Genomic DNA, 27,648 nt, shown 5'->3' with positions numbered 1-27,648 from the left:
GGGTTTTGCTGGTCAAGTTCAAGAAAGCTGATTATTTATGTTGATTTATTTTAGACCCTGAAACTTTGGTAATATTATTTCAATCAATTTTAGCTGACTCTCAAGAATTCTCTAACTACATCATTACATCATCTGCAAAAAGTAGTAACTATTTATTGCCTATGTTTATTCCTTCCATTTTTTACTACAGTTAGCAATGGCAGTAATAAACATCCTTGCTTTGTTCCTAAAGACATCCAGTACATATGCATGGCTCTTGGTTTTCTAGATATTTATCATATTAAGGAAAGATTCCATTATTCTTTTCAATTTTTGCATTTTTAACTACACTAAAAATTGTAACACTAAGGGCTATATTTTGTCAAGAGTGTTTTTGCATGTTCTGATATAATTATGTGAATTTTATTGCTTAGGTAATCAATATGCTCTTTTATATTAATAGTTTTCCTAATGTTATATCAATCCTACATTCCTGGTAAAAATCCAACATGGTCATAGTCTGTAACTTTTTAATATATTGTTGTAGCCTCTTTTCTAATATTTTATTTAGCATTTTTACATTAATTAGAGATAGTTTTCTTTCTCTGCTTTCCTTTTCCCTGGTTTAGATCGAAAGAATTTATTTAGAATATAACTGAGCTCCTATAACTCATCTAAAAAGTTTATATCTATAAAATTCACCATGCCAAATTCTGATGGAGAAATCCAGAAATAGTCATAATGGGTCTAACGGCTGGCATAGGGAGACAAATGGAGAAGTCTGGGGACAGCGCTAGGTCAAGAGCATAAGGTACATGGAGCACTCCAGCATTCAGGAAGAGGTGGCTATAAACCCGCAAAAAAGGTCTCAATCCATAATGGCTCAAACCAGAGCACTGTGAAGAGACAGGTGCCAACTAGTAGTTTTGTCATACACTAACTAGACCCAGATTGCATATCCCAGGTGGAACAAGACCATCTTCACACAGCTTCAGGAAACCCTGGGCAGTGTACCAAGAAAAAAAGTTTAGAAGCCAGCAGCAGTGATATGGCTCAAATCTCAGGCACAAAGCACAATCTTACTGACAGCATCTAGCGCAGCCTGCAAAGAAATAACCAAGGCAAGAAACCTAGGCCAAAGGGCAATTTATAACTCTGTTACTTTGAGCCAACAAAGCTATCTAGCCAACTGATGGAGCAGTGTATAGCAACAGTCTTGTACAAATTCAAACCCAGGCCAAGAACTTGAAGAGCTCAGACCAAAGGGGCAAGAGATCAATTTGTGAGCACTGAAAGCTTGCTAATGCCTAAGGTCCTATCTCTAAGATCTTGACTACCCCAGAAAATCAGCAATAGGACCAACCCAAACCTTTTCTCCAGAACTGCCACAAAGTTCAGCACTAACATCAAGTCCCAGAAAGAAGAGGCAAACAAATAAGAACCTTACTGCAATCTGCTATTATGGTGGTAGGGACACTCAAGACACAAACAAACAAAGCCTTAGAGAAAAATACTATCTTAGAGAGAAAGTTGTTCATATCTGTTTACAAATGTTGTCACTTCTACATAAATTCCTTCAGTACAAGGACTGGTTTATTTTACTTTTTTCTTTGTATGCTTATCAGGGATTATCAGACAATCAATAAGCATTTATTAGAACCTACTATGTGCCAGACCTTTGTTTAACATAGGGATACAAAGAAACACAAAAGACAGTCCCTACCCTCAAGGATCTCACAATCTAGTGGAGACAATATGCAAATAAATATGTACAAAGAAGATATATACAAGATAAACAGGAAATAATTGAGGAAAGGCATTAGAATTAAGATGGACTGGGAAAAGTAATAGGGTAGAATTATAACTGGGACTTCAAAAAAGCCAAAGAAGTCCGGGTTAGAAACAAAGGAAGGACTATTCCAGGTATAGATCAGTGAAAGAAAATAGCCAGAATTGACAAATTAGAGCATCTTGTTCCAAGAATGGCATGAAGGTCAGTATCGCTGAATGAAAGAATATCCGGGTACAGAGGAGTAAAAACTAGAAAAGGGGATGGAGAATTATAACATGCTTTGAACACTTAATAGGGTTTTATGTCTGATCCTAGTGGTGAGAAGTAGTCATGAGTTTACAAAGTAGGAGGGATTAAATGGTGAGTTCTACACATAAGGAAAATCACTGAGGTAGCTAAATGGAAAATAGGTAGGAGTGGGAAGAGATTTGTGGCAGACAGACATGCCAATGGGCTGCTGCAATAGTATAAGTATGAGGTGATATGGGCCTGTACTAGGATGGCGGCAGTATCAATGGAGAAAGAAGGGTGTATACTTAAGAAATGTTGCAAAGGTGAAATCAAGTCTTAGCAACAGATTGGATATGGGCCAAAGGGTGGGTACAGTTGGGGATGAGGGTGGCTTCGAGGGGTAAAAGTGGACACTTAGGTTTCAAGCCAGGAAAAAAAAAAAAAGAATATCAGGGAGAAGAGGGTCAAAGTGCAGCAGTGTCAAAGGCTGCAGAGGGCTCAAAGAGAAAGGTGATTAAGAAAATGAATTTGGCGATTAAGATATCATTGGTAACTTAGGAGAAAGTAGTTTCAATTAAATGAGGAAGTTAGAAGACAGGCTGTAGAGTGTAATGCAGGATTTATGCAAGATCTCTTGCATTTACAAAATTACCCTAGGCAATCCTGTCAGGAGAATGGAACTCTGGCCTGGCAGGTGCCAGTCCCAGGAGATGACAGTTTGAGCTGGGACTATAAAAACCCCTGCAGAACCAACCTGGGGGTTCTGATTTCCTTGACCTTACCCAGACACCCAGCCACCCCTGCCTTCCCCTTGGGGACCCCAGGAGGTTGAAGGGAGGTTTGGGTTGTGGAAAGTGGGCAGGATTTAGATTAGGGTAGCCTAGCAACAGAGACACCCCTATACCAATTAACATGATCAGGGCAGTGCTAAACTATCTCTGGCTGAGGGCTGATTCCCTCAGCCTGGCCTTACCTTCTAGGCCCATAGTCAAAACTTGCCAGCAACAGTCCCTCAAGAATCCTAAACCTTCTTACCTCAGTTTTCCCTTCCGTATTAAAATAAACCCTTAACCTGAAACTGTGAGCTCCTGTAGTTACAACATTTTGAGCTAAAGAGCTGAGGGGAGGGGAGAATAGCAACCACTTGACTTTAAAGGAAGTATTGGGCAAGCATCCATTTTATCCAGGAAGTTTGTGAGCATCACTTCCTGTTGAGTTCTGCTTTCATTCCAGCAGGGAGGAGCCCCTCACTCTCTACCTTAAAGGAGCCTATAGGTAGCAGGGAGACTGACTGGGCATCACAGCTCAGGCTACACATCCCTGACAGTCTCAAATCACCTGCTACTGTAGTTACAGGCTACCTAAAAGGACACTAAAAATGGGCTTTGCTAGGATGTTGTTTATAGTCTCTAGCTTCTCCATGCTTCTCTGGTCTTTTATGCAGGGAGCAATTAATTTTTGGTTTCGCAAAGTGCCTCAATTTATATACCAGATACTAGCACTGTATGACTATTACAAATGGTGTGCCATAACACTGGCAGAATTTATATGTTTTATACCTACGGCTATGGCTCTGGTTTTTGTTATTGTGCAATTCTTGATAGTCCTGAAGAGGGTCCTCTCACATCTTTGGCTGCTTTTTGGCTCTACTTCTAATGCAAAACCTGACTCTGTCTCCCTAGAACAGGTAGAACACATGAAGCATTCCAAGTCCTCAAACAAATCAGGGAAGGGAAAGAACTGGACGAGCATACAATTCTCCAATTGGAGATTGTAGAGACAAAATATTTAGGGGCTACCAACTCAAGCAAAAAACCACAAGCTGTTAAGGACACCCAGACTCCAGCTACAGAACGAAGCACTGAGACCACAGTATCCGTACTCCCAATAGTTGACAGAACCATCCTACAACGTGGGGAGAGTATTGTCCATGTCAAATCGTATAAGGACTTTACCCCTAATGATTTAGAAGTACTCAGGAGGCGTTTCCCCAAGTTCTTCCTCTCACCTTTCAAGAGCATAAAAGAAATGAAGCGTGTCTTCACACTCTTTAACCCCAGTTTTGATGATGTGGAGTTTCTTTTGGGGGAGTTTTATTCACCCTCTGAAAAAAGAGAAATTTTGGCTCGAACCCCAATCTCACTGCATGGCCCACGGTCCACCATGACCTAGAGTTGATATCACACGCTAATATAAGATATCTAGTCCAATGCAGGACAGATTTACTCAAGGCAATGTGGCTACATGCCAAAAGACCAAATTCGTGGCAAAAAAATTTGAGAAACAAGGCAGGGGGAGGAAGAACACCCTAGCAGCTTCCTCGACAGGGTAATGGAGGCAGCCGAGACAATATTAGGCCTCATAGATGTACATGTCCCAGAGATCATCAATCATATCAGGAGGCAGTTCATGAAGGGTGCTTCACTGCTGGTCCAGAACTATTTTAGGCAGAACTGTCCTCAGTGGGAATCATTGCCACTAGAAGATATCAGGCAGCATGCATCTTAAATACACGATTCAAAACAAAAGGAAGTCAGGACAGCCAGACGGTCAGATTCAGAAAAGGACTCAGTGATAGCTGACCTCAAGAGACAACTAAAGCAGGCTAGGAAAGAGAAAGAAATTGAAGAATTTAAGAACTTCACCCTCCAGGCCAGCAGGGGGCATAGTCAATCCAGGCAGCCTGCTAGTGTCTCCAAGTCTAAAACCTATTCTCCAAAATGTTATCTGTGTGGCTAGGCAGGTCACATGGTAAGAATGTGTAGATATAAGCAACAAATAGACTTTGGCAAGGCAAACAACAACTCCAGCCAGAGAGATAGGAATGGCAAAAGGACTTTCTACAACTCAAAATGGTCCAACAATTCAAGAAAGGCTGAGGGCACCAAGCATGACAGTCAATGCTGCAATCATGCGTGCAAGAGGTACAGCCAGTCTCCATCTCTTGATCAAATGGAGAAATACTTGGCTCAGGGTGAGATTCCGAAGTCCTTATGAACCGAGGCTTCAGGATCAGAAATGACTAATGGCAATGACAGGGATGTGTGTATCACTAACCTGGGTGTAGTAAATGATTCTCAAAGACTGGGCATGGGAGAGCATGTCTCTAGCAAGCTGCACAAAATACAACGATATTTCTGTGGCAGAAGACCAGGAATGGGAGGACATAATGCAAATGCACAGAGATTTATGGGACAATTGAGGATGACTATAAAAGGGGTCTGCTTTCTCATTCTACCACAAAAGGCTTGGATGAGAAGCATAGGGACCGTCCAAGAATCTGCAACAGCTTGCCTCCAGAAGCTTTGTAATCTTGGTTGGAGTCATCAAAATCTCAAGCTCCTCTCTTTATTCCAAGTTTGAAACAACAGGTTAGCTTGGATAAAGAGCAAACTGACAGGGATTTACAATGTATTCAGGCAAGAGTATCATTAGTAACCCTAGAGGAGTCAAATCCCAATGTCCAAACCCATTCTCTTGCTTTAAGCATGAAGCAACTACATCTAGCTTTCTCAACCTCTTAGCTGATGAATTCAAACCAGAAACTTGGGGAAGGGAGAGTGGTCAGCTGTCATCTCCAGTAGCTAGTGTGCTCAATAATAACAACACTGAAGTCTGCTCAATGGTTGGAGACACAAATCAACTGACTTCAGCTACACAGACTGGAGGGGCTGGATAGTGAACTCCAGAGAGCCTGTGAGTTGGGAGGTGTACCAGAAGTGGTGAAGGGAATAGAAACTGCCTATCAAACATTCCCTGACACAACTGATGGGAAAACTCCTAATCTGGGGGTTTGTAGTTCACAAGATAACAGAGTGGATGGAGAAACAAGTCAAATTTCCATTTCTTCTGCCCTTAGTCAGAGCCAACCTGAAAGTTCCATGGGCTCTACAGAGCTCAGCCTAGTAACCACGGTTACTCACTCTCCAGCTCTTAGTGAGAGAGTGCCTGCTCTCTAAGCCAACATTCTGTATTGAATCTCCCAGTCAAAACTTGCCTGTTTGTGTTGGAGTTAAGAAAAAAAGTGAAAGGAAAGAAAGTAGAAGTACCTGTTACAGAGGGCCTTCTCCAGGAGTATAGCCAAAAAGAGAAGAAGAGATATGGGACAAAATTAGGAATGGAAAAATCAAACAAAGGTTGGAGTAGGGGATGTTTGCTTATTTTAAACTCTTACCTTCTAACTTATGTAAAAGAATGCTAATCACATTGAGAGAAAGAATTATGGGAGTAGAAATGCAAATGCAAAACATATAACATCACTTATCACATGTATATATGGGTATGTGATTTGGGTTTTAAGCTTTAAAAAGTCACTCTACAGCAAGAATGAATAATATGGAAATAGGTATCAAGTGATAATATTTGTTCAACCCCAGTGGAATTGATTATTGGCTCTGGGAAGGGGAAGGGAAGAGGGGAAGCAGAGAAAATGAATTATATAAACACATGGGAAAATATTTAAAAAATAAAAATTAAATAAACTCTTACCTTCTGTCCTAGAACTGATATTAAGTATTGAGTCCAAAGCAAAAAGAGTGGTATGTATGGGCTGGACAACTAGGGTTAAGTGACTTGCCCTTGCAGCTAGGAAGTATTGGAGGCCACATTTGAACCCAGTAGACCAGGAGAAATTGAAGGTAAGTGATAAACTAGGGATGACAAAAGAAGATAATCTGCTGGAGGAATTGAGATGAGAAGGGATCACTTGTGTAGGTAAAGGAGTTTTGTCTTAGCAAGGACAAAGGGTTGCCTCCTCACATGAGACAGAGGTAAAAAAGGAGATAGTGGCAGAAGACAACTGAATAACATAAGATGAGAAGGAAAGGAGAAGGAGTTCAAAATGAATGGCCTCAATTCTTTTGGTAAAAGTGAGGCAAGGCTCTCAGTTGAGAGGATGGAGGGTTAGGAAACCACTGAAGGTTGAAGGAGGGATGAGAAGGTGTGGAAGAGCAGCTGTGGAGGATGGGATGGTGAGTTGATAAAGGAGGTGTAAAAGGATTGCCTGGTAGCAATGAGGACCTAGTTGAAGTTGTGTAATATAAATCTGTTGTAGATCCAGTTAAATTGTTGAATGATTTTTTTCCACCCTTGTTCTGCAGCACATGTGTAGAAGGAAAAGCAGTGGATAATGGGAGCCACCCTATAAAAGAGATGGACTCAAGAGAACAGTATAGAGTGGAATTGATGCATTAAGAGGTAAAGATGAATAGAAGAGAGAAGAGCTAGAGCAAGGATGATGGCCTAGAAGAGAATTGAGGAATAAGGAGTGGAGGTTACAGTGTGGACAAAAAGTAGTATTTGGTATGGAAGGTCAGAAAGGTAAAAAGGCAACAGGCTGTGATCAGATAAGACAATTTCAGCGTTCTTGCAATCAGAGGTGGTACAATTGTAAGTGACAGCAAGATTAACCATCTGTGTGTGACTGAGATGGACAGTAGGTCAAAGAAAGTGAATAGGTTGAGGAATTTGGAATGTTAGGATATTTGAGAGAGTATTAACCTGTATGTTAAAATCCCCAGTACAGCTTTGGTGAAATATTGGCACACATGCCAGTCCCAGCACAGGGGAGTTGCTCTTTTCTGTGATACAGAGAGGGGGCCATAACAGTTTTGCAGGTTCCCCCTCTTCCCAGCACCTCAGGATATTTTTTGCATGCCCCCACCCTCTGTCCAGCTGTCCAAAGCAAGCACTTCCTTCTTCGGGTAATGCAGGGGAGCTCACTGATAGCTTGAAGTTGCCCCCTCTGGGCATGTGAACTTGAAAACTTTTGCCAGCACTGCCCTAGTATAAAATCAGGTGTTAGAGAGGAAAAATTATGAGACCAGTACTAAACTCTATGAAGAAAGAAGAGAGTGCCTAAAGGTTCCCTGACAACAGTTACAAGGATTCTGGCTAGGTGGACAATATGGGCATGAAAGAAAGAATTATCACAATGCCTAGCATGTGGTATTTAATAAAGATTTTTTGATTAAGTGAATAAAACATGGTTCTTGCCATCCCAGGAATTTATTTACCATAGAAATAAAGTAGAAAAGATAAACAAAACTAATATAAAGTAGATGGCAAAATAGAATACATTAAAACGCAGTACAAAATGCTAAAGACTTTATGGGAAATATGACATCAGAGTTAGAGCAGGGATATGGGAAGCAAGTAGGAAATATGGGGATGGATAACATTTAAAGGGAACACTGCAAGAAATGCATAAATATAGGAAAGCACATATTCTATAATCCCATAAAGGTCATATTCCATAAACGGAATAGCCAAAGTATAATAAACTGGTAGAAAAAGTCCAAATCATAGAAGGCCTGAAATTCCAGGAAAATCATGAAAGCCCTGGAATGCCAAATAAAGTATGATTAACTTCAAATATCTAAATTAGTAATTAAAAAGTTAAAAATCAAAGAGATTTCTTGTGCCTTTGGTTAGTTCGGGTATTTACATGGTCAAATAATCAAGATTTACTTCTAGTTAATTAAATAAAAGATTTTTAATAGATGGAATCTTCTTGACTTTAACAAGTCAGTTTCTTAAACTAAAGTTAACTCCTTTGGTTCTGAAAAATTGTTTTCATAATAAACAATAATTAATTAAAACTTTTTAAATGGAAGGAATTTTCTTGGTTTTTAACACCAAGTTAATTAATTCTTATGTTTAGTCTAAGGAATTATTTTCATAATGTATAATTTTTTAGTGACTAGCAAAAACATAAGAGGAAGATTAAATAATGATACATCATATTTAATGTAAAAAAAAGTTATAAAGTACTCTGATTCATTATGTAATTTGATCTTCAAAACAACCCAATAAAATAAGCAGTGTATTACAATCCCCTTTTCATAGATGTTAAAACTGAGGCTCAGAATAGAAGTATATTATCTAGGAGGGCAAAGCTTCTAAATGGTAGAAATGGGATTTAAACTCAAGTTTTCTGAGTTAACATCTACTGCTCATTTGACACAAAACTACAAAACTTAAAAAAAACTTTTGGGAACAAAAATCAAAGCCAATTAGAGAAGCTTAAATAAAATTTGTCACACACTAAAGGAGCCAGTGAGACTAAAATTATGCCCAGAAAGAAGGCATATACACTGAGAAAAGCCAGAGTAGGAATGTCCATTAAGCAGAAACTTATCTTTTTTTTTTTTTTTGGCAATTTTCTGAGTTTTGCTACCTTAGGTCCCTCCAAATGAAGCTTTTATGAAGGGAAAAGTGGGTCCAAAAGACAAATGATTTGCATGCATCCTCTAAAAAGGCTAAGCCTGCCCATTAGCTCCAAAATAGCCGCTCCATCTACTTTATTGACACACTCCTACACCTTTGAAAATGGGCTAATAGCTATAGTACAATATTATTTTGAATAGAAGAGCAGGCTGGGGCTAAGTTCTATGGAGTCAATTTATTTAATTCACCTAGAATTTTTCCAAAACACTTCATTAGGAAAATAAAAACCCAGGGCAGCTGGGTATCTCAGTGGATTGAGAATAAGGCCTAGAGACGGGAAGTCCTAGGTTTAAATCTGGCCTCAGACACTTCCCAGCTGTGTGACCCTGGGCAAGCCACTTGACCCCCATTGCCCACCCTTACCACTTCCACCTAGAAGCCAATACACAGAAGTTAAGGGTTTAAAAAAAAAAAAAAGAAAAGAAAAACCCATTTTCAGGCAACACAAGAATTGGTGGAGAAATTTTACTTTCTCATCATCACTTAATGGACGAATTTAACTCATTTTTTATAGGTTGGAACAAATTTTGTTGTTACAAATTTGTTGCATTTTTTAAAACAATACTGTTTTTCCCAATTAAATGTTTTTCCCAATTAAATTGTTACCTAAAAACAACTTCTTCTGTTGTATAAAATCACAGACTTAGAAGGACTTACCTTACTCCAAACATTAGTACCACTACACATTCCTGCTAAGTAGTCATTCATCCTATACTTGAAGACCTCTAGATTTACAATCTACCCAGGCTTCCTATTATATTTTTGACAAACCTCCACAAATGAACCAATGCCAAAGTAACCTCACCACTGCACCACTGTTTATTCTTCTCAAGAAAGCTTTAGTAGGTTCCCATCGCCAACTGAATAAAGTATAAATTTCTGAGTCAGCACTCTAGGATCTCCATAATCTGATTTTAATCCAGCATTGAGCTTTAATTTCATATTACTTCCCCTCCCTCAGGCAATCTATGTTCCACTCAAACAGTATTATTCTTTATCCTCTATTTTTGTGCTTTTCTTTCATTTCAGTTCCTTTGCTCTAATAGCATGCCTAGAATAAACCTCTCACTCTTCTTCCTCAACCCTCACCTAATAAAGTCCTTCTCTTCCTTCAGGACCCAAATCACAGAATATGCCTTCACAAAGTCTTCTCTGAATACCCCTCCACACAACCTCCCAATCCCAGCCCTAGCCATTTTCACAGTGAATTTTTTAGGGACCTCTCCAATAGACACTTGTATCACTCTGAATTGCATCCATTATTGTGCACTCATCACTGCTTCCCCTTTCCCCCCATAACCCTATAAATGGCTTGAGAACAGGATCAATACTATATCTGTCTTCCCAGGAAATAGCACAAGGCATTTCACATAGTAAGTCATTTTTAAAAATAATTATTTCAAAAACTTCCACAGCAAGGATATTAATACATCGTAACCAAATTCCACCAAAAAGTTAAGAAACCCTGCATTATTAACATGATTCAGGATGGTTTGTGAGAATGCAAGCTTTTGAGCCCTTGCACTGCTACTTCCCTGAATTATAAGCCTGCATATCATTACTGTTTTTCTTATTGTAAAAACATAATGATTGTTCTTATTAACTAAGTTCCCCCAATGTTATACCTTCAATGGAATCATTTAATAATGGTAGAAAGGCACTAGGCTATTTATAGCCACAAAAAATATCATTCAACTAGTCATCACAAGTCACCTTTTAAGGATAATAGTTTCTATATCCTTTCAATAGCAACCAAACAAGTTAAAAATTGTTAAGCACTCTTACCATGGATTTCCACCAGCCTGCTTCTCCAATAATAACCTCTTCTCATCTTCAGAAAACTGTAAGTCCAGCTCAAAAGAATTATTGTCCAGATCATGAATGTATTGGTCTATATTGCTGCCTGACCTTTGGGGCAGGCTAGTCTCCGAAGCAGACAATGAATGGGAAGAAGTTGAAGATGAAACTTGCATGCAGCCAAACTGGCTGAGGAGATTGTCATACTATGGGGAGAAAAAGAGGAAAGTCATTATGAATTTTCATTGGTTTACACCAAACTTCTCATGTGTTCTACATTTTAAAAGGCTGCACAAACATTAAATCCTAAGATCCCAGAATTCAAATATTTATCGCACAAAAATATGGATCCAAAAACAAAGAGCTGAAAAAAATCAACTCTCCTCTCTAGCTAACTGAACAGACAGACATTTAATACACACTGTCTTCTTCAGATGAGCGAGATAAAACCTTTCCTCCTAGGGTTGTGAACTTTCTACTTGTCTGAGCAAGCCTAGAACACAGGGTTACAAGTCCAGGTCAGAGAGACTTTGATTGGTTCCTGAGATGTGTTAGAGCAGCTGGAGCCTGTCTGTCTGTCTGTCTGTCTGTCTGTCTGTCTCTCTGGAGGTTGGTGGCTGAGGCAGAAGACACTCTCGTGGGGTGGTAGGCTAGGAAATATTTTTTTTTAATTTTATATTAAAATTTAATTGTTAAAAGCTACTATCATTCTCACGACTTAAGGGTTAATTATTTTTATAAACAGTGACCACGATAATCTTTTTTTAAACTAATATAATATTTCCAAACAAATTTTATATATTACATTTAGTATATTACACTTGGCATAATATTAATTTTTCAATATTACAATAAGAATTGCACTGTTCAACATAAAAGGAAAATGGCTAAAAAAACTATTGTGGGAAGATTCCAGGGAAGAAACATTTCTAAGTAATGCCAGCTAATCAAGATTTGATCTTAAATCTGAACTAGTCAGTACCAAATAATAATTATAGCTCATATTTCTAAAGTGCTATAAGACTTCAAGTGTTTTCCTTATTAACAACCCTGTAAAGTAAATAGTACAAGCATTACTAGCCTGCCCCATTTTATAGCAAATAAAGTCACCACACTGCGTGTAAGAAACAAATTTCCTTTTCCTAGAATTCAAATATGCCCAAGCCACCCATTCCACCCAATTTACAGGCTGCAACCAGTACAAGAAGATAATACAACACATATAAACAGAACTGGATTTTTACTTGCTAAAAGGCAGTTTCAGGATGTCCTGAGACATTAATAAGATCAGAATTTAGAATATACCATTACTACTTCCTAAGATATTTTCTTTAGCTTTCTAAATAGTACAAGAATGGAATACAGAACAAAACTAGGGAAGATTTGCCCCACATTAATTAAGCTATTGGCTAATTAGTGCTAACGAAAAATGTTGCATTTATAAGGAGAACTTTAAAAATTAAATTTTCTCATGCTTTCCTGTTTGGAAGCAACAGTGAAGCAGAGTCCTACGTTTAGAGTTAGAAGGCCAAGATTCATTCTTGTCTACAAATTCTAGATCACTCACTACCAAAATAATGATATCTCAGTCATTTGTCCTCTCTTAACTTTCATTCTGTAAGATTAGTAGAAAATTCAAAATCCCATATTCCTTCCCAGAAAATTTTTATATTACATAATTAAGAGTTTACTAATTAAAAATCTGCTATACACAATCATGCCATAACACAATGTACAAGATGTTCAGTAAAGAATAATAGACTAACCTAAGGGTCATGGAGTTTGGGTTTAATAGAAACAAAAGAAAAAAAAACAGAAATGACCCTGCTTTTTGATGTAACAAGATGGAAAAACACACCACCAAATGGATATTCTAGTCTCACTAGATCTGTTAGATATATATTTCCTGAAGGATTCCTATTAGCTCAGTGTTTGTTGTGTAGGAGCTAGTGGCCTAATATGTGCCAGGAACTGTGCTAAGCACTTTACAATGATAACATTTGCTCTTCAGAACAAGATAGGTGTTAGTATTATCTCCATTTTATAGATGAGGAAACTGACACAAACAGAATATAAGTGATTTAGATATGGCTACACAGTTGTTAAGTGTGTGTGTGTGTGTGTGTGTGTGTGTGTGTGTGTGTGTGTGTGTGTGTGTTGGATTTCAGGTCCAGTACTGTAATCACTGTGCCATTTAGCTGCTTTTTCCTTATTCTCCTCCTGCCCAACTTAATAGCTCACATTTCTAAAATTTAAAAAGCACTTTCCTCACAAACAACCCTGTGAGGCAAGTAGCACAAGTATCCTTTGAAGTAAAAAAAGGAAAAATGGCTTGTCAATGACTATAAAGTGTCAAAGTCAGGATCAGAAAGTAGTGATCATTCCACTAAAGCTTGGACATACTTCGAGTTGATGAAAAATTAGTGATATCAAACTCAAGTGTCTGTGATTACTTTTACAAGTGGCTAAGTGCTTACCAAGGAATGAGAATCAATAATTTGGCCAATGGCAATCTTTTTTCAAAAATATTCTTTTTAAAAAATTTCTCAATAAACAGAAATGCCTCGAGGGCAATATTGAAAATTGAACTCAATATCCATTAAATTACCTACTATTAGGCAAAACTGCAAGAGTTATTATTAACAACACATATAATGTAATTATTAATAAATTAATAAATGATAAGGAGGAAGATGGAACATGCTACTGATATTCTCTCAGCATGGATATAAAGTTTAACTGAGATAGTAAAAAGTTTTCTTCATCATGTGCTAGCCAGGAGTAGGCCTAATGATTCAATAACATTCTCAAATTTCTCATTAGTTCTCTATTCTCTGTTCTCCACCAACTTTGCTGATTATTTCTGGCACAAGAGATCTGAGTAAATGACCAATGGATGGCAAAGAGTAAAAGAAAAATTAAAACTGTGATAATATCACAGTAACTGATAGACAGGACAAGACAGAAGGTGGCCAATCCAACTTTGGTTTTTCAGATAATCAATGGACAAAAATCCTACTCCTTAGGTATGTCCCTTCTCCTATGACCCATTCTTCCCTCTCTCTCCCAATATATCCTGCTTCCCTTATTCCAGATAGCCACATGTACTTAATTTCTATCACCTAAAGTGACCAATAAATACTACCATTCTTACTGGGAGGAGCCATTCTCATTCCTCCAAGGGTCAAGACCCAATCCATTATTTATAGATTTAGAGTTTTTAGTAAGGTCATCAAGTCCAAACTCTATTTTACATTAAAGAAACTGAGCCAAACAGAGGTTAAGTACATTGCTGGGGGTCAAACAACGAATAAATATCCAAGGCAGGATTTGAATTCAGATCTTCCTGATTCCAAGATTATACATTATGCCACCTGTCTTTCTGTTATCCCTTAGAAATCTCTATTACTGGGGTAACTAGGTAGTATCACTGATAGAACACTGGGCCAGGAGGAAGGAAGGAACTTCCATTACACCAGGGATAAATTTTTTTCCCTACTTTCTCCTTCTCTCTCAACAAAACCCTACTCTAGGCAACTCCACAATCCTTTCTCTATTAGAAGCCTAAATTCAGTCAATTTTTCCAACTCAAGGAAAGGATGAATCTTCCTTCCTTCTAGCACCAAATAAACTAGCAGAACTACCCACCCTCACACTACTTAACATCATCTGCCATTCATGTCACCTGTTTATGAAATTTTCTTCAAAGTCTTAATTAATGTCCTTATCTCCTTCCTCTATGCCCTTTCTCTATACTTCAAATTTTATCCTCCTTAATGACTTTAGCACACACTTAAGTCTCTATTGCTCTCCCATGTGCTTTATCTTCAGCAACTTATACCAAGAGCACCACAAGCATACTAAAGTTAGGACACCTTCATGATACCCAGTACAAATTCACCTGTAAGACCATAATTTCTGTGTTCCTTCCCTTGCCCCACCCTGCCAATCATCATCAACAACAACTTCAACAAATAAACAAATATTAAGTGTTTACTATGTGCTAAGCTATGTTCCTTGCCCTCAAGAAGTTCATATTCTAATGAGGCAAACAACAAGCAATTAAGTCTGTATGATGCAAGGTTAATTCTAGCAGTAGGGGAACCATGAAAAGTCAGGAGGCAGAGGTAAGGAGGGAGAGCATTCTGTACAAAAGAGATAGCCAGGAAAAATAGCAGAGTCAGAAGACAGAAAGACACGGGAAGAACAGCAAAGAGGCCAGAATTGTAGCCTGAGAGAGTAAAGTGCAAGAAGACTAGAAGAGGCTTGGCTGTCCAAGTCTTTATATCTTTTCTTAGAGGTAACAGAGAGCCACTGACATTTACTGAGTTTGGTGAAATGTTCAAACCTGGGCTAATTCTGAAAGATCATTTTAGCAGCAGAATGGAGGATGGACTGGAGAGAGATTTGAGGCAAGAAAACAGTCAAATGACTATTGCAAGTGTCCAGGCATAGGTGATGAGGGCCTGAACCAGAATGGCAGCTGTATAAGTGGAAAGAAGGGGATATATATGACCTTTAAAAAATTGCACTTGTTTTCCTCCCCCATATATTTACCAAACTTTTTCTTCACCTATTTATCCATTCATTTCTTCTCAAGCAAGTGATCCAAAACTGCTGTCAGCTCATTGCTAATTCCTCTTAATTTCCAAAGCTCTTCCAATAAAGCAAGGTAAAGACCAGTCACAACTGGTACATCAACTCAAACAATGTATCTCATATTAAAGCAAGTTGGAACAAAAAATATGCAAAATTCATAAAAAGGTACAAAGATGTTGTATAAAGTACTTTGGATTCTGATTGATAACTGAAATTCCTTTCTTAAATCTCTGCCCCTACTCTAGGCTTTCTTTTTCTGACCCAGTCTTATAGATTTTGAAATTCTAAATTTGATTCCAGCCTAGATTTATTCTCTTACTTGGATTCCCACCCAAACTCTACCCTTCTTTAAAAAGAAGGGTATTAACTTAACCCTAGTAATTGCACTTACAGTATAGTTTTCTGCCATCCTAATGACCTATTAACTCATGGTCATTCTCTTAACAAAACGAAAGTCACTAAATACTTTTTAATTGCTATATTCATCTCCACAGTTCTTTATTCTCTCAGTGAACTCTGTATTATACCTAGCCAAGGACAGCTTAGTACTCAACTGTTTTATTTCATATGTAAGAATCTTCGTTTTCCAATGAGACTATAAAGTTCTTAAAGAAAGAAGTTACATCTTATACTCATCTTGTATTCCCTTCACAATAGTACTGGGAACAATGAAGGTAGTAAGAAGTACTTATCTACTAACCATTAGTTATTAAGCAGTTTCCAAAAATGAGAAGTAGAATTATTGTATAGTTTGCAATTTATGAATGTAGAACTGTTCTTTCAGAATGTTTAACATGGAAAAAAGAGTGAAGGAGAAAGTAAAAAAGAATTTGCTATCTATAACCCCTGCATCAGTAACCAATACAATTTCCCTTAATTTCTTACCCTTCAAGGCATCTAGGTAACACAGTGAATAGAGGGCTGGGCTTGAAGTCAAAAAGATCTGAGTTCAAATTTGGATTCAGACACTAGCTGTATGACCCTGGCCAAGTCAGTTAACTCTGTTTGCCTTACTTTCTTGTTTGTAAAATGAGCTGGAGAAGAAAATAGCAAACCCCTGTATCTTTGCCAAGAAAACCCCAAAAGGAGTCATGAAGAGTGAATTAAATAAACAAGTGAACAAAAATAGGATGAATTGGCTTGGGGAAAAATTGCCCTTCCTTTAATAGCCTTGTAAGATAAAGATTATTAATTCTATTTAAAGCTACTCTATGAAGGAAACCATACCTAAAATAAAAGTGATTTTTATACCCCTCATTCTCCTCATCCTTGTAAACCAAATAGGGCCAAAAAGGGAAGATTACTCAGTATTAGCTCATTATTTAATAAGTGAAGTCAAAAACGAGTTCCCAAACTTTGCTTTTGTTTAGGACATATGCCTTTTTAAAGGATCACAGAAACCAGTTCACACTATAATGGCTTATCAGTCCCACTCCATTAGTAAATGACTCTCCTTAGCTTTAGTTAAGAGCATGAATAACCATTATCATCCTAACTTATTCTAAGTATAGAAAATACTAAAATTTATTAACATTTCGATGCTAAGATTTCATATTTTCAATACTTTTCATAAGATAACAATTCAGATAGATTTTATCTTGTTTGACCTGTTCCTACCATACTGTCTTTAAAACAGTATTATTTTCTTAGGTTACATATAAGTTGCATAAGCTTATATACTATATATATGTACATATATGACTATATATAAAATATAGTGGTAAGTAGCATTACTGTATTTTAAAATTATATATTAAAGATAAATGCACATGGCTTTATCTGAATGCTTCATTAGATTTTCAAATTATATGTGGTTTTTGGTTTTTTATTTTCCTAAAGCTAAAGAAGGCAACCCAGCAGCAAACAATGTCAGTCTGCACTTTAAAAACAGAAAACAGAATTTTAAGTATCAAAAGGGCAGGAAGTTCCCTACTTAAACCCCCAAAAAATATGCATATATAAAAATGTGTATGCATATCATCTTCCAAAAGGATAAACCACCACATATACTATAAACCAAAAACAAAAATTCTAATTTTATCCATTTTAAGTCTGTGGTAGCTAAATAAAATAGTCAGTGTGTTATTTCACAGCTATTACAACTCAAGTACATTAACATGGAGATTTAATATTTGGTGTATTTGAAAAGAAATTTGGTTTTGCAAACATGGCCAAGACATAGAAATAACAGCAATTACCAGTCCACTTAGTTTAATAAGATTATGTTCATTTTTGTTTACAAGAAAGAAAAATGTGAATAACCAGGGAGGAAGAAAAAAAGATTCAGGGATCCCATAAAATATAAAAGGCTTAACTATGTTACTCCTTCCCTTCCTTCAGCCTAATTATAAACTTTCTTATGCTGCTGTATGATTCAGCTCATAACAAGATGAGAGAGAGGAAGGGAAAAATTCTCATTATAAATTCATCTGCAGGAAAATCCAGAAATACATAAAATATCTTTTTTAATGACATAATGATGAGCATTAAGTTAGGAAAAGTACACGTAGGGCATAGATATGGCACTGGACACTAGCTAATATGATCAAAGAATTGTCACTTCATTTCTCTAAGCTTTTGTTCTTCATCTATAAAATTATGTTAGGGTATGTCAGGGTGAGTGAGAGGAGATAAGTGTGAAGGAAGGTAAGGTACCTGGACTAAGATGATTCATAACCTGCTTCCTCTAGTTATACTAGAAAATGATTCCTTCCCAAAAAGCTTTAAGAGCATCTATGTGGGAGGCAGCTGGGTGGCTCAGTGGATTGAGAGCCAGGTCTAGAGATCGGAGGTCCTAGGTTCATATCTGGCCTCAGACACTTCCCAGCTATGTGACACCCTGGGCAAGTCACGTAAACCCTAGCCCTTACCACTCTTCTGCCTTGGAGCCAATACACAGTATTGACTCCAAGATGGAAGGTAAGGGTTAAAAAAAAAAAAAGCATCTATGTGACAATTTTGTACTCCCTACTCAACTTTTCAAAATAACTACATAATATTATTGAACTAATTTTTCCAGAAGGTCTGATAACTTCAGAACACAAAAGCTGCTAAAATCAGAAATTAATTTCAATATATGTTAACTGCAATCATAACAAAAATGTTGTCTTTTAATGAGAAAGAGTGCATACAAGCCAAAGTACACTTAAGTAAACATAAGTATTTATGCTGCCAGAAGGATTTAAAAAAATTGTTTCCTTCCTCCAGTCTAATAATTTGCTTTCCAAGAAGTTCAATTTCATCTTTTTTTGCCTTCAAGTACATATCATTTGGCAAAAGTTGCCTCAACTCTTCAAAGTTAGAATACTGAAGTAACATGGTTTAAAGAATAGAAGACAATCTTAAGCAGATTGGATTATAAAGTAACCCAAATAAAGAAAATTCTATTAGTCATAATTTTATATGATAGGTTCAGGAACTCAAAAGAAGAAAAAAATATTGAAGGGTAAATAAAACTCTCTGTGCTTCTTTACCCGCCTATTGCATTCTGCTGCTTTATGTTAGATTGGCACAATATCATATACCCATGAAAATCCTATTCTTTTTCTTCATGATGACATGGAGATGACCATAAATGCTTGAAAAATATACGAATGGAATATATAATCCCTGCATGCTCTACTAAGCAGGAAAGGTTTCAAATGACAAATGACTTAAGGAATAATTTATCAACTAAATCACAGCTTTTGCAGGTTGGTTGTTTTTTTTCCTTTTTTTTTTTAAGTACTGGAAAAGGACATTTTCAACAACAAATTACAAGGAAAATTAATTTTTTTCTTTAAAAATTCTCAAATGGTAAAGTAGATCAATACTGACATACATTTCCATAGCAGTCTTCATCATCTTCAGACATAGCAGGTAAGTATGCCGTGAGCTTTGGAGGTGTCTGGTGCTGCAGATCCTCCCATGTAATGGATTCAAAGAATGGATGATCTTTAAGGGGCCCATACCCATCCATTTCTTCACAACCTAATCGCTTTGTGGAATCTAAAACCTTAAAGAAAAATCATAAGTAAATTTCCAGTTAGAAATCAATCAATAATTATTAAGTACCCACTATAAGCTTAGGTGTTAAGCAGTGAAAAGATAATTCTGTTCAATTTATCTAAAGATGAATGGAAAGCATGACAATTCTAGAACAGCCAACTAGTCTAGGATTGTTGATGTAGTTCCTCCAAAATTTCCTTTGTAAACTGTTCCTGTAAAATGGTTTGCCTACATTTCTTTGGTTTCTTTTTTTTTTTAAATCCTTACCTTCCGCCTTAGAATCAATACTGTGTATTAGTTCCAACGAAGCAGAGTGGTAAGGAGTAGGCAATGGGGGTTAAGTAACTTGCATCTGGGAAGTATGAGGCCAGATTTTAACCTAGAACTGCCAGTCTCTAGGCCTGGCTCCAATCCACTGAGCTACCTAGCTGCCCCCGATTTCTTTCTCCCTATAATTATTATAGTTAAAAGTTGTTAACAAATATACACATCAAAATAATTTCCTAAATAAAACTGACCTACAAATAAAGGAAGCTTTAACAGCAAAATAAATGATTTAACAATCTATTCATAGACTTAATGAAATTTCCCACAATTTCCTAAAAGACAGTTGCATGCTGAGAGCTAAGATGGCAGAGTAAAGGACACTCCACTACTCTAATCTCTACACATACACAAACAAAAAGAAAATGAATTGCCTCAAAATAAAGGAAAGCAGGAGAAGCATGTCTCACTAGAGAGAATAGCCCAGTATAGTATCTGTGGGAACCGGCAAAACTCAGACCAGCTGAAATGCTGCTACTCCACCAGAGGCAATGAAGCTCCAAGCCCAAGCCATAAGACATAAGTACAGGAGGTAGATAGGGCAGGGTGGAGGACTGGCCCAGCCTAATCCACCTGGCATAGGCAGAGAAGTCAGAGAGAGCAGGAAATCTTCAAATTCCCTTTTGGCAGCAGAGCACATGAGGCAGTAAAGTCCAGAATGAGAGAACTGCCCAGCCCAAGCCAATTGGCGGGGGCAAGGAAGCAGCCAAATGGGGATCAACCCAGCCCATGAAAGAACAAGGGAACTGGTAGCATGGAGTACTGAATCTAGATGAACAAAACAGCTACAAGCCTCTCAAGCAGAGCAAAGTAGCAGTGCCATCCCCTCAAAGACACAACATGGGCAGTCAAGCCTACCCCATGTACTCTAGAAGAGTACTCTGCAAGTTTGAAGCAGTGCTCCCTCTACCCCCAGGAACAAAGAAGCACCACAAAAGATAGATCCAGCAATGGTAAAAATAAATAACTAAATTTGAGAAAAAAAAAAAAACCTGAGCTTAGAAAGTTACTTTAGTGACAGGAAAGACCAAAGTACAAACTCAGAAGACAACATGCCAAAAAGGAAACATGTGAAGCCTCAAAGAAAATGTGTAAGAATATCAGGCCCAAAAGAACCCCTGGAAGAACTTGAAAAGAATAAAAATCAAATAAGCTTGGGGGGGGGGGGCAAATTCACTGAAGAAATCAATTCCCTAAAAGTTAGAAGGAACAAAAATACATTTTGAAGAAAACGACTCCCTAAGGAGTAGAATGAACCAAATGAAAAGGGACCAATTCATGTGCGTGCACACACACATACCTGAAGAAAAAAATTTCCTAAGGCAAACTGTAGATCACAATTTCACACAACTATAACTCTATCCAAAAGATTTAGTGAAATCACTCATGATTATGTGAGCTTGCTCATCTATTCCCTAGGGAAAGCTATGGGAAATGTAAGCTATGGGAAATGTAAGAAGATAAGAGGCTGATGTGTCTTCCAGTAATGTTACATATTTCTTGTAATCAGCCACCAACCTAGTTCTTTCATATTAAAGGAAGACTAATATAAAGGCTACATAAGTTTCCTGACTTGGCAAGGTTTCTATAGTTAAAATATTAGAATCACAAGGGAGGTCAGTTGCTAGAGTTCTAATAAACATTTTCTTAGGCTTTAAGATATTTTTATAAGTTTCATGTTAACCCTTATAAGCCTTTCCTAAAATACAATGAAACTCCAGTCAACATGCTATTGGAAGGAGAATGTTGATATAATGGAAAGAACCCAAGCCTGAGAGTCATAAAACTTGGGTTCAAGTCCAAGCTCCAACATTTTACAAGATTACAAGTTCTTTGACCCTGCATAAAGGACTTCATCTCTCTAAGTCTCAGTTTCTACAACTGTAAAAATGGGGTCAATACTTATAATGGAGATTTCACAGTTATGAGGAAAGCACTTCATCACTAGTAAGGCATTATTACAGAAATGTCATTTAAATTACTGTCCATGAATGTCAGCTAAATATAATTTATAACGATCTATCTTGTCAACTATTATTGCCCCAGAATCAGAAAACTCACATATTTAATAAAAATAAAAAAACAGAAAACTTGGCTAAAACAGGCTAACGAGGTTTATGGGCATTGTTTCCAAATACTGTCTATTTCCTGATTCAACATGTACTAACACTACCAATTACTAGAACTGGTTTTTTTCTCCTTACATTCTGTATCTGGTCCAAAAAAGACTAAGGCCCTAAGGTGATCATACAAAGCCTATGCCATTACAGATACTCTACATGGGCATAAATTAAGAACTGTAATTGCTAGGTCCTCATTTCAGAGACCCCACTGAGTAATTCTGTAATGCTTGCCCATTATTGGAACAGCACATGTGATATGTTTTGTTTATGGACAAAATTATTCTGTAATGCTAAAGGCAAGTTCAGAAATGTGGCTTATGCTGATTCATGCCACTAAAAATAGTACAAAAGCCTACACAGTCAACCACCTTCTTCTGTTGCCTCACCTTGGACAGCAAAGTCCTAATCTATGTTAGATAGCAAAGAAGTCCCAACATTAGCAAAGACTACTTATGTATATGAATGTTGGGAGCAATAACATCAACAAAAAGTTCTCACACTGAATCCCAAAATTCTAAAATGCACTTCACAAGAGATCACTAACTCCCAAACAATGTAGGATATCACACACTCAAGCATGAGAATTCCAAGAGTTCAGTTTTCTTGTCAATAGACACATCTCTGACTGACCAAGTAATAAGTGAAGACTTCTCCCTTGGCTTAAACCTAAATTCTGAATAAAAGTCCTATTGAGCTGCCATAAATGACTCAGTGGACATTTTGGTCACTTAGACTGAAGAACATTACAGATAAGACAATTTTCTGTTTAACTTCAATAATTAAAAAAATTCTAAAATTAGAACTTGAAATTTTATAAAATATAATTTTAGCTAACAATAGCAGCTTAACATTGTATTCTATAAAATACTTCCTTCAAAACATCCCATAAAGTTAGTAGTATATAGATCACCCTTATTTTGCATATAAGTAAATAAGGCTCAAAAAGGTAATGGTATTTATTTGTGATCATATGGTGAGTGTCAGTCAAAATTTGAACACAAGTCCAGACCTTATTCTACCACTCATCATGAAAATCTTTGCTAACTCTCAGAACATACAGTTTCAGTAACTTGTACTCTAAATCAAGAGACTGGTCAGCTAGGTAACACAAGTAGGTAGTATAAGTCCTGGTGTCAGGAAGACTCATCTTCTGAAATTCAAATCTGGCCACAGAATAACTCTGTGACTCTCACTTGATCTTGTTTGCCTCAGTTTCCTCATCTGAAAATGAGTTAAAGAAGGAAATGGCAAACCACTCCAGTATCTTTGCCAAGAAAACCCCAAATGGGGTTACAAAGAGTCAGACACAACAGAAAAATAAGAGAAATGCAAAAAGTCAAAGAGATTATATGAAGTTATAAAAGCCTCCTTCAACATAGATGAGAAAGGAATTTTTACCCATAGTATGGCATAATAAAATTAGACGTATACTTACCAAAAGTTTTTCCACAAGATCTTTTGCTTTAGGGAAGAATTTTTCTGGAAAGTCATATTCCAATTTAATTATCTTCTGAAATATAAGATATTCATTTCTGGCAAAACAAAAGCAAAATGATTCATCTCAGAATTATACAAACAAGCACTAAACCCTAATTTCATTGTTACTTTTCTAATTGTGCTAGTCACATATAATCAGTTTTATTCAAACCAAAAATACTATTTTATCTTTGCAATCAGCTTTGAAAGTAAAGCTTTCAATCTACAACATGGACAGTATAGGGTACTGTCCACTCCACAATCCCTAAAAAAGGAAGGTCCCCAAAAAGTTCTTATAACTGTCATAACTTATAATTAACAAATAATGAATTTTAATGTTGGGGAAAAAAATTTAAAGCAATCTAAAACAATCTCAATCCTCTTCTATAACATACCTAGCTAGCCTTTATCCAAGCTGAAGATAACTTCAATGACAGGGAACATACTACCCAACAAAAAAAAAAAAAAAACATTCCATTTTGGAACAGGTCTACTAATAAAGTTTTCTTTATAACAAGCATAAGTCTGTCTTCCTGGAGTTCCAACTCAATGATCTTTCTCTACTTACCTCCTTACTCAACTGCCTATACCCTTAAACAAAGAATGCTCAGATAAACTAGTAACTTCTAAAACTTTCTCCATATTTTAAAAAATATTGAATTTTTGTTAATCTGTAATTAACTATTAATATTCTTTAATTATAAAAAATATTGTTGGGGAAAATAAAAACATTGGAATTTTTAAAAGAAATTTTTAATAAGACTATATTTCTCTTACCCCGCTCTAAATGGTGGTAATCCTGCTACAAGCTGGTATATTATACATCCAAGGGCCCATAGGTCTGAACTTTAAAATGGGGAAAAAGAAAAAATCATATTTGAAAAGGACAAGTGGCATAACATTTCATATTTCAAATGGTAAATTCTGTTAATATGCTTGAGAAGATAAAGTTCACTTTTAGTATAAATCACACCTTTTCTTATAAAACAAAAATCAAAAGCATAACCTTTGCTAGTTTTAACTTCATCCTATTCTGATAATTTTTCAATAGAGTTCATTTTGAGAAATAAGAGACAACAAAGTGATGATCAGTACTGTTCAGCTAAGTTGTGATAATTCTACTAATTAATTCTGAAAGCTCATGTGACTTAGATACAAACATAAGAAACATAAAGTAGAAAATAAATACTGTAATATAGTGGCTGACAAACTGGTAAGACCCCAGGCACTGGGATAAAGACTTACTAGTTAACAAAAACTGGTAGAGAAACTGGCATCAGTCTGACAGAAATTAGGTATAAACAAACATTGACACCAAATGCAAAGATAAATGCCAAATGGATGCATGACTTAGACATAAAAGAGGAAAGTCATCCTAAGTAAATTAGAAGAACTAGGACGAAATTACCTGTAAGAGATGAGGAAGAGTTTCATGATCAAATGACAAGAAGAGAGAGGATTTTAGAAGATATGTATGGACAATTTTGAGTATATATAATTTAAAGGTTTTTACATGAAGAAAAGTAATGTAGGTGAAATTTTTAAAAGACCAATAGTAACTGGGGAAAAAATTTGCAGCAGTAAGATTAAGAGCCAGTCCCCCCAAAATATTCAAAGGATATGAACAGGTGGTTTTCAAAGAAAGAAATACAAACTATGAACAATGATAGAAAATGCTTTGAATCATTATAATTAGAGAAATGAAATTAAAGAAACTCTGAGGTTCTACCTCACGAGATTGGCAAAGACGATAAATGAGAAAAATGTCAATTGCTGGAAGATCTGAGAGAAAACAGGAGCATTAATGTGCTATTGGTGGAGATGGGAACTCATACAGCCATTGTGGATGAAAATTTGGAACTATGCCAAAAAAGTTACTAAACTACACATATCCTTTGACCCTATTATACAACTATTAGTCCTATGTGGCAACAGAGCAAAGAAAGAAGAAAAGAATTCATATATATAAGAATATTTATAAGCAACTCTTTTCATAATAGGCAAAACTGAAAACTAGAAGAATTTACTTACTATACTGTATCAACACAATAGAAAATTATGTCAGAAGGAATGACAAAAACAAAAGATTTAGAAGTAACCAGGAACACCTTTTATAATCAAATGAGGAATGGAGTGAGCAACCCTCACCAGCCCACAATCTGAGAAAGTAACTCCTCTGTAGAAGGAACCAGGGTGCAATTTGCCACCCACAGAGCAGCCAAATCAGCCTAGCTGAAGCAGCAAGGTTCAAAAGTTCATTCCATCACCTCTTTATGTTATTTCTGGTCATGATGTGCATAGTTCATATTAATCCAGTTCAAATCAATTCAGTCAAAAATTAAACACTGCTTCTCTGTAAAATCGGCAACTAGGTGGCACAGTAGAGTGTCAGGGCCTCGAATCAGGAAGACTCGCTTTCCTGAGTTCAAATCTGGCCCCCAGGCACTTATTAGCTCTGTGACCATGGGCAAGTAACTTAACCCTGTTTGCTTCAGTTTCCTCATCTGGAAAATGAGCTGGAGAAGAAAATGGCAAACTACTTCAGTATCTTTGCCAAGAAAACCTCAAATGGGGTCATGAAGAGTTGGACATGACTGAAAAATGACTAAACATATGTAAAGCACTATGCTAAATACTGTCAAGTTGAAAGAAGATGTATTGGAATTGAGATATGAGTTAGATTCTGAATATGTTGAGTATGAGGTAGCTATCAAGAGATGGAGATGTCCAGTAAGTGTTTAGCAATGCAGTAGTGAAGCACAAACAAGAATCCAAAGCTGGATATAGAGGCTAAGAATCATCCAAATTAAAATAATCATTGAAACCATGGTTGTAAAGGACCTTATAAAAAGGGCATAGAAAAACAAAAAAGGAAGCTGAATGAAGGTAGCCAAACCTTGAGGGAGATTATCTATATTTAGGGAGCAAGAGAAAGAAAATCAATCAAGAAAGGTGACTAAAAAGATAGGTCAAGTAGGTTTAGAAGAACCAAAAGAATAGTTTAAGAGAAAATACCTTTGTCTTTAAAATTAACAGAATTTATAAGATGAATGGGACCATCAACAATGCTAAATGCTATAAAAAGGTCAAAGAAGATAAAAACTAAAGAAAGCCCACTAGAATTGACTAGTGATCTGGAAGAGAGAAGCCTAAATAGACTGGTAAGAACTAAACCCAGCAAACCAGAGACAAAAAAGTCAGAGTTAGAAAAGTTGCAAACACAGAATTTTACAGGATTCCATTGGTTACTAATACTGAATAATAATAATAAGACTAGAACTTCTCTGTTTAGACTGTTCCTTAGCACCTGTCATATTTTTTGTAATTGTTCAGTATTTCAGTCACATCCAACTCATCATGACTCCATTTGGAGTTTTCTTGACAAAGATACTGGAGTGATTTGACATTTTCCTTTTCTAGCTCATTTTACAGATGAAGAAACTGAAGCAAACAGGGTTAAACAACTTGCCCGAGGGCACACAGGTATTAAGTGTATGAAGCTGGATTTGAACTCAGGAAGAGACTTCCTGGCACCAGACCCAGAACCCTATTCACCTTGCAATCTAACTGCATCATATACCTAACCATACATGAAATATTTGTAAAGCACCTTGCAATCCTGAAAGCACTAAATAAGTGCTATTATCATTTTATCCTGCAATTTCCTCTATGCCTTTGCTCACAATTTCATGTTTTCCTTCCTCCTTCACCTGGTAAATTCCTAGTCTGATGTTCAAATCAAAAGGCACTTCAACTTCCGGGTTAAGATGGCGGCAGAGTAAGAAGCAGCTCTAAACCTCTCCTGACCGAAACACACAAAACTCCTCAAGGGGACATAAAAACAAGTCCAGACGAACTGAGGAACCCCACAACAGGGCACAGCGTGGAAGGTACGTGGAATCGAGACATTTCCAAGCTAAAAAGGGCTCTCACTCAAGCGCGAGCTGAGCAACCGCCCCACCCCCACCCCCTCCACACTCACCTATAGCTCTGAACCCAGCTAAAAAGAAATAGAGCAAGTTTGGGGCACCCATCGAGTCATCAGCAGCTCCGGGACCTGTTCCTGAGAGCAGCAAGACTTAGGACCCCATTAAGCCAAGAACGCACGCGAAA

General features: G+C 36.9%; 1 protein-coding gene across 1 annotated transcript in view; it reads right to left on the bottom strand.

Moving 5' to 3' along the window:
- The window catches only part of PDPK1 (3-phosphoinositide dependent protein kinase 1), a 115,413-nt gene that overhangs the window by 12,789 nt on the left and 74,976 nt on the right, over positions 1-27,648 (bottom strand). Inside the window, exons 8-11 of the mRNA XM_044657763.1 lie at positions 24,313-24,381; positions 23,495-23,591; positions 19,446-19,619; positions 11,015-11,232 (exon numbers count right to left, since the gene is read on the bottom strand). Coding sequence (XP_044513698.1) covers positions 11,015-11,232; positions 19,446-19,619; positions 23,495-23,591; positions 24,313-24,381 — 558 coding nt within the window. The remainder of the gene's footprint in view (positions 1-11,014; positions 11,233-19,445; positions 19,620-23,494; positions 23,592-24,312; positions 24,382-27,648) is intronic.

This window comes from Gracilinanus agilis, chromosome 1, assembly GCF_016433145.1.
Source record: "Gracilinanus agilis isolate LMUSP501 chromosome 1, AgileGrace, whole genome shotgun sequence".
NCBI classification, from domain to species: Eukaryota; Metazoa; Chordata; class Mammalia; order Didelphimorphia; family Didelphidae; genus Gracilinanus; species Gracilinanus agilis.
This window is presented reverse-complemented; position numbering and strand designations above follow the sequence as displayed.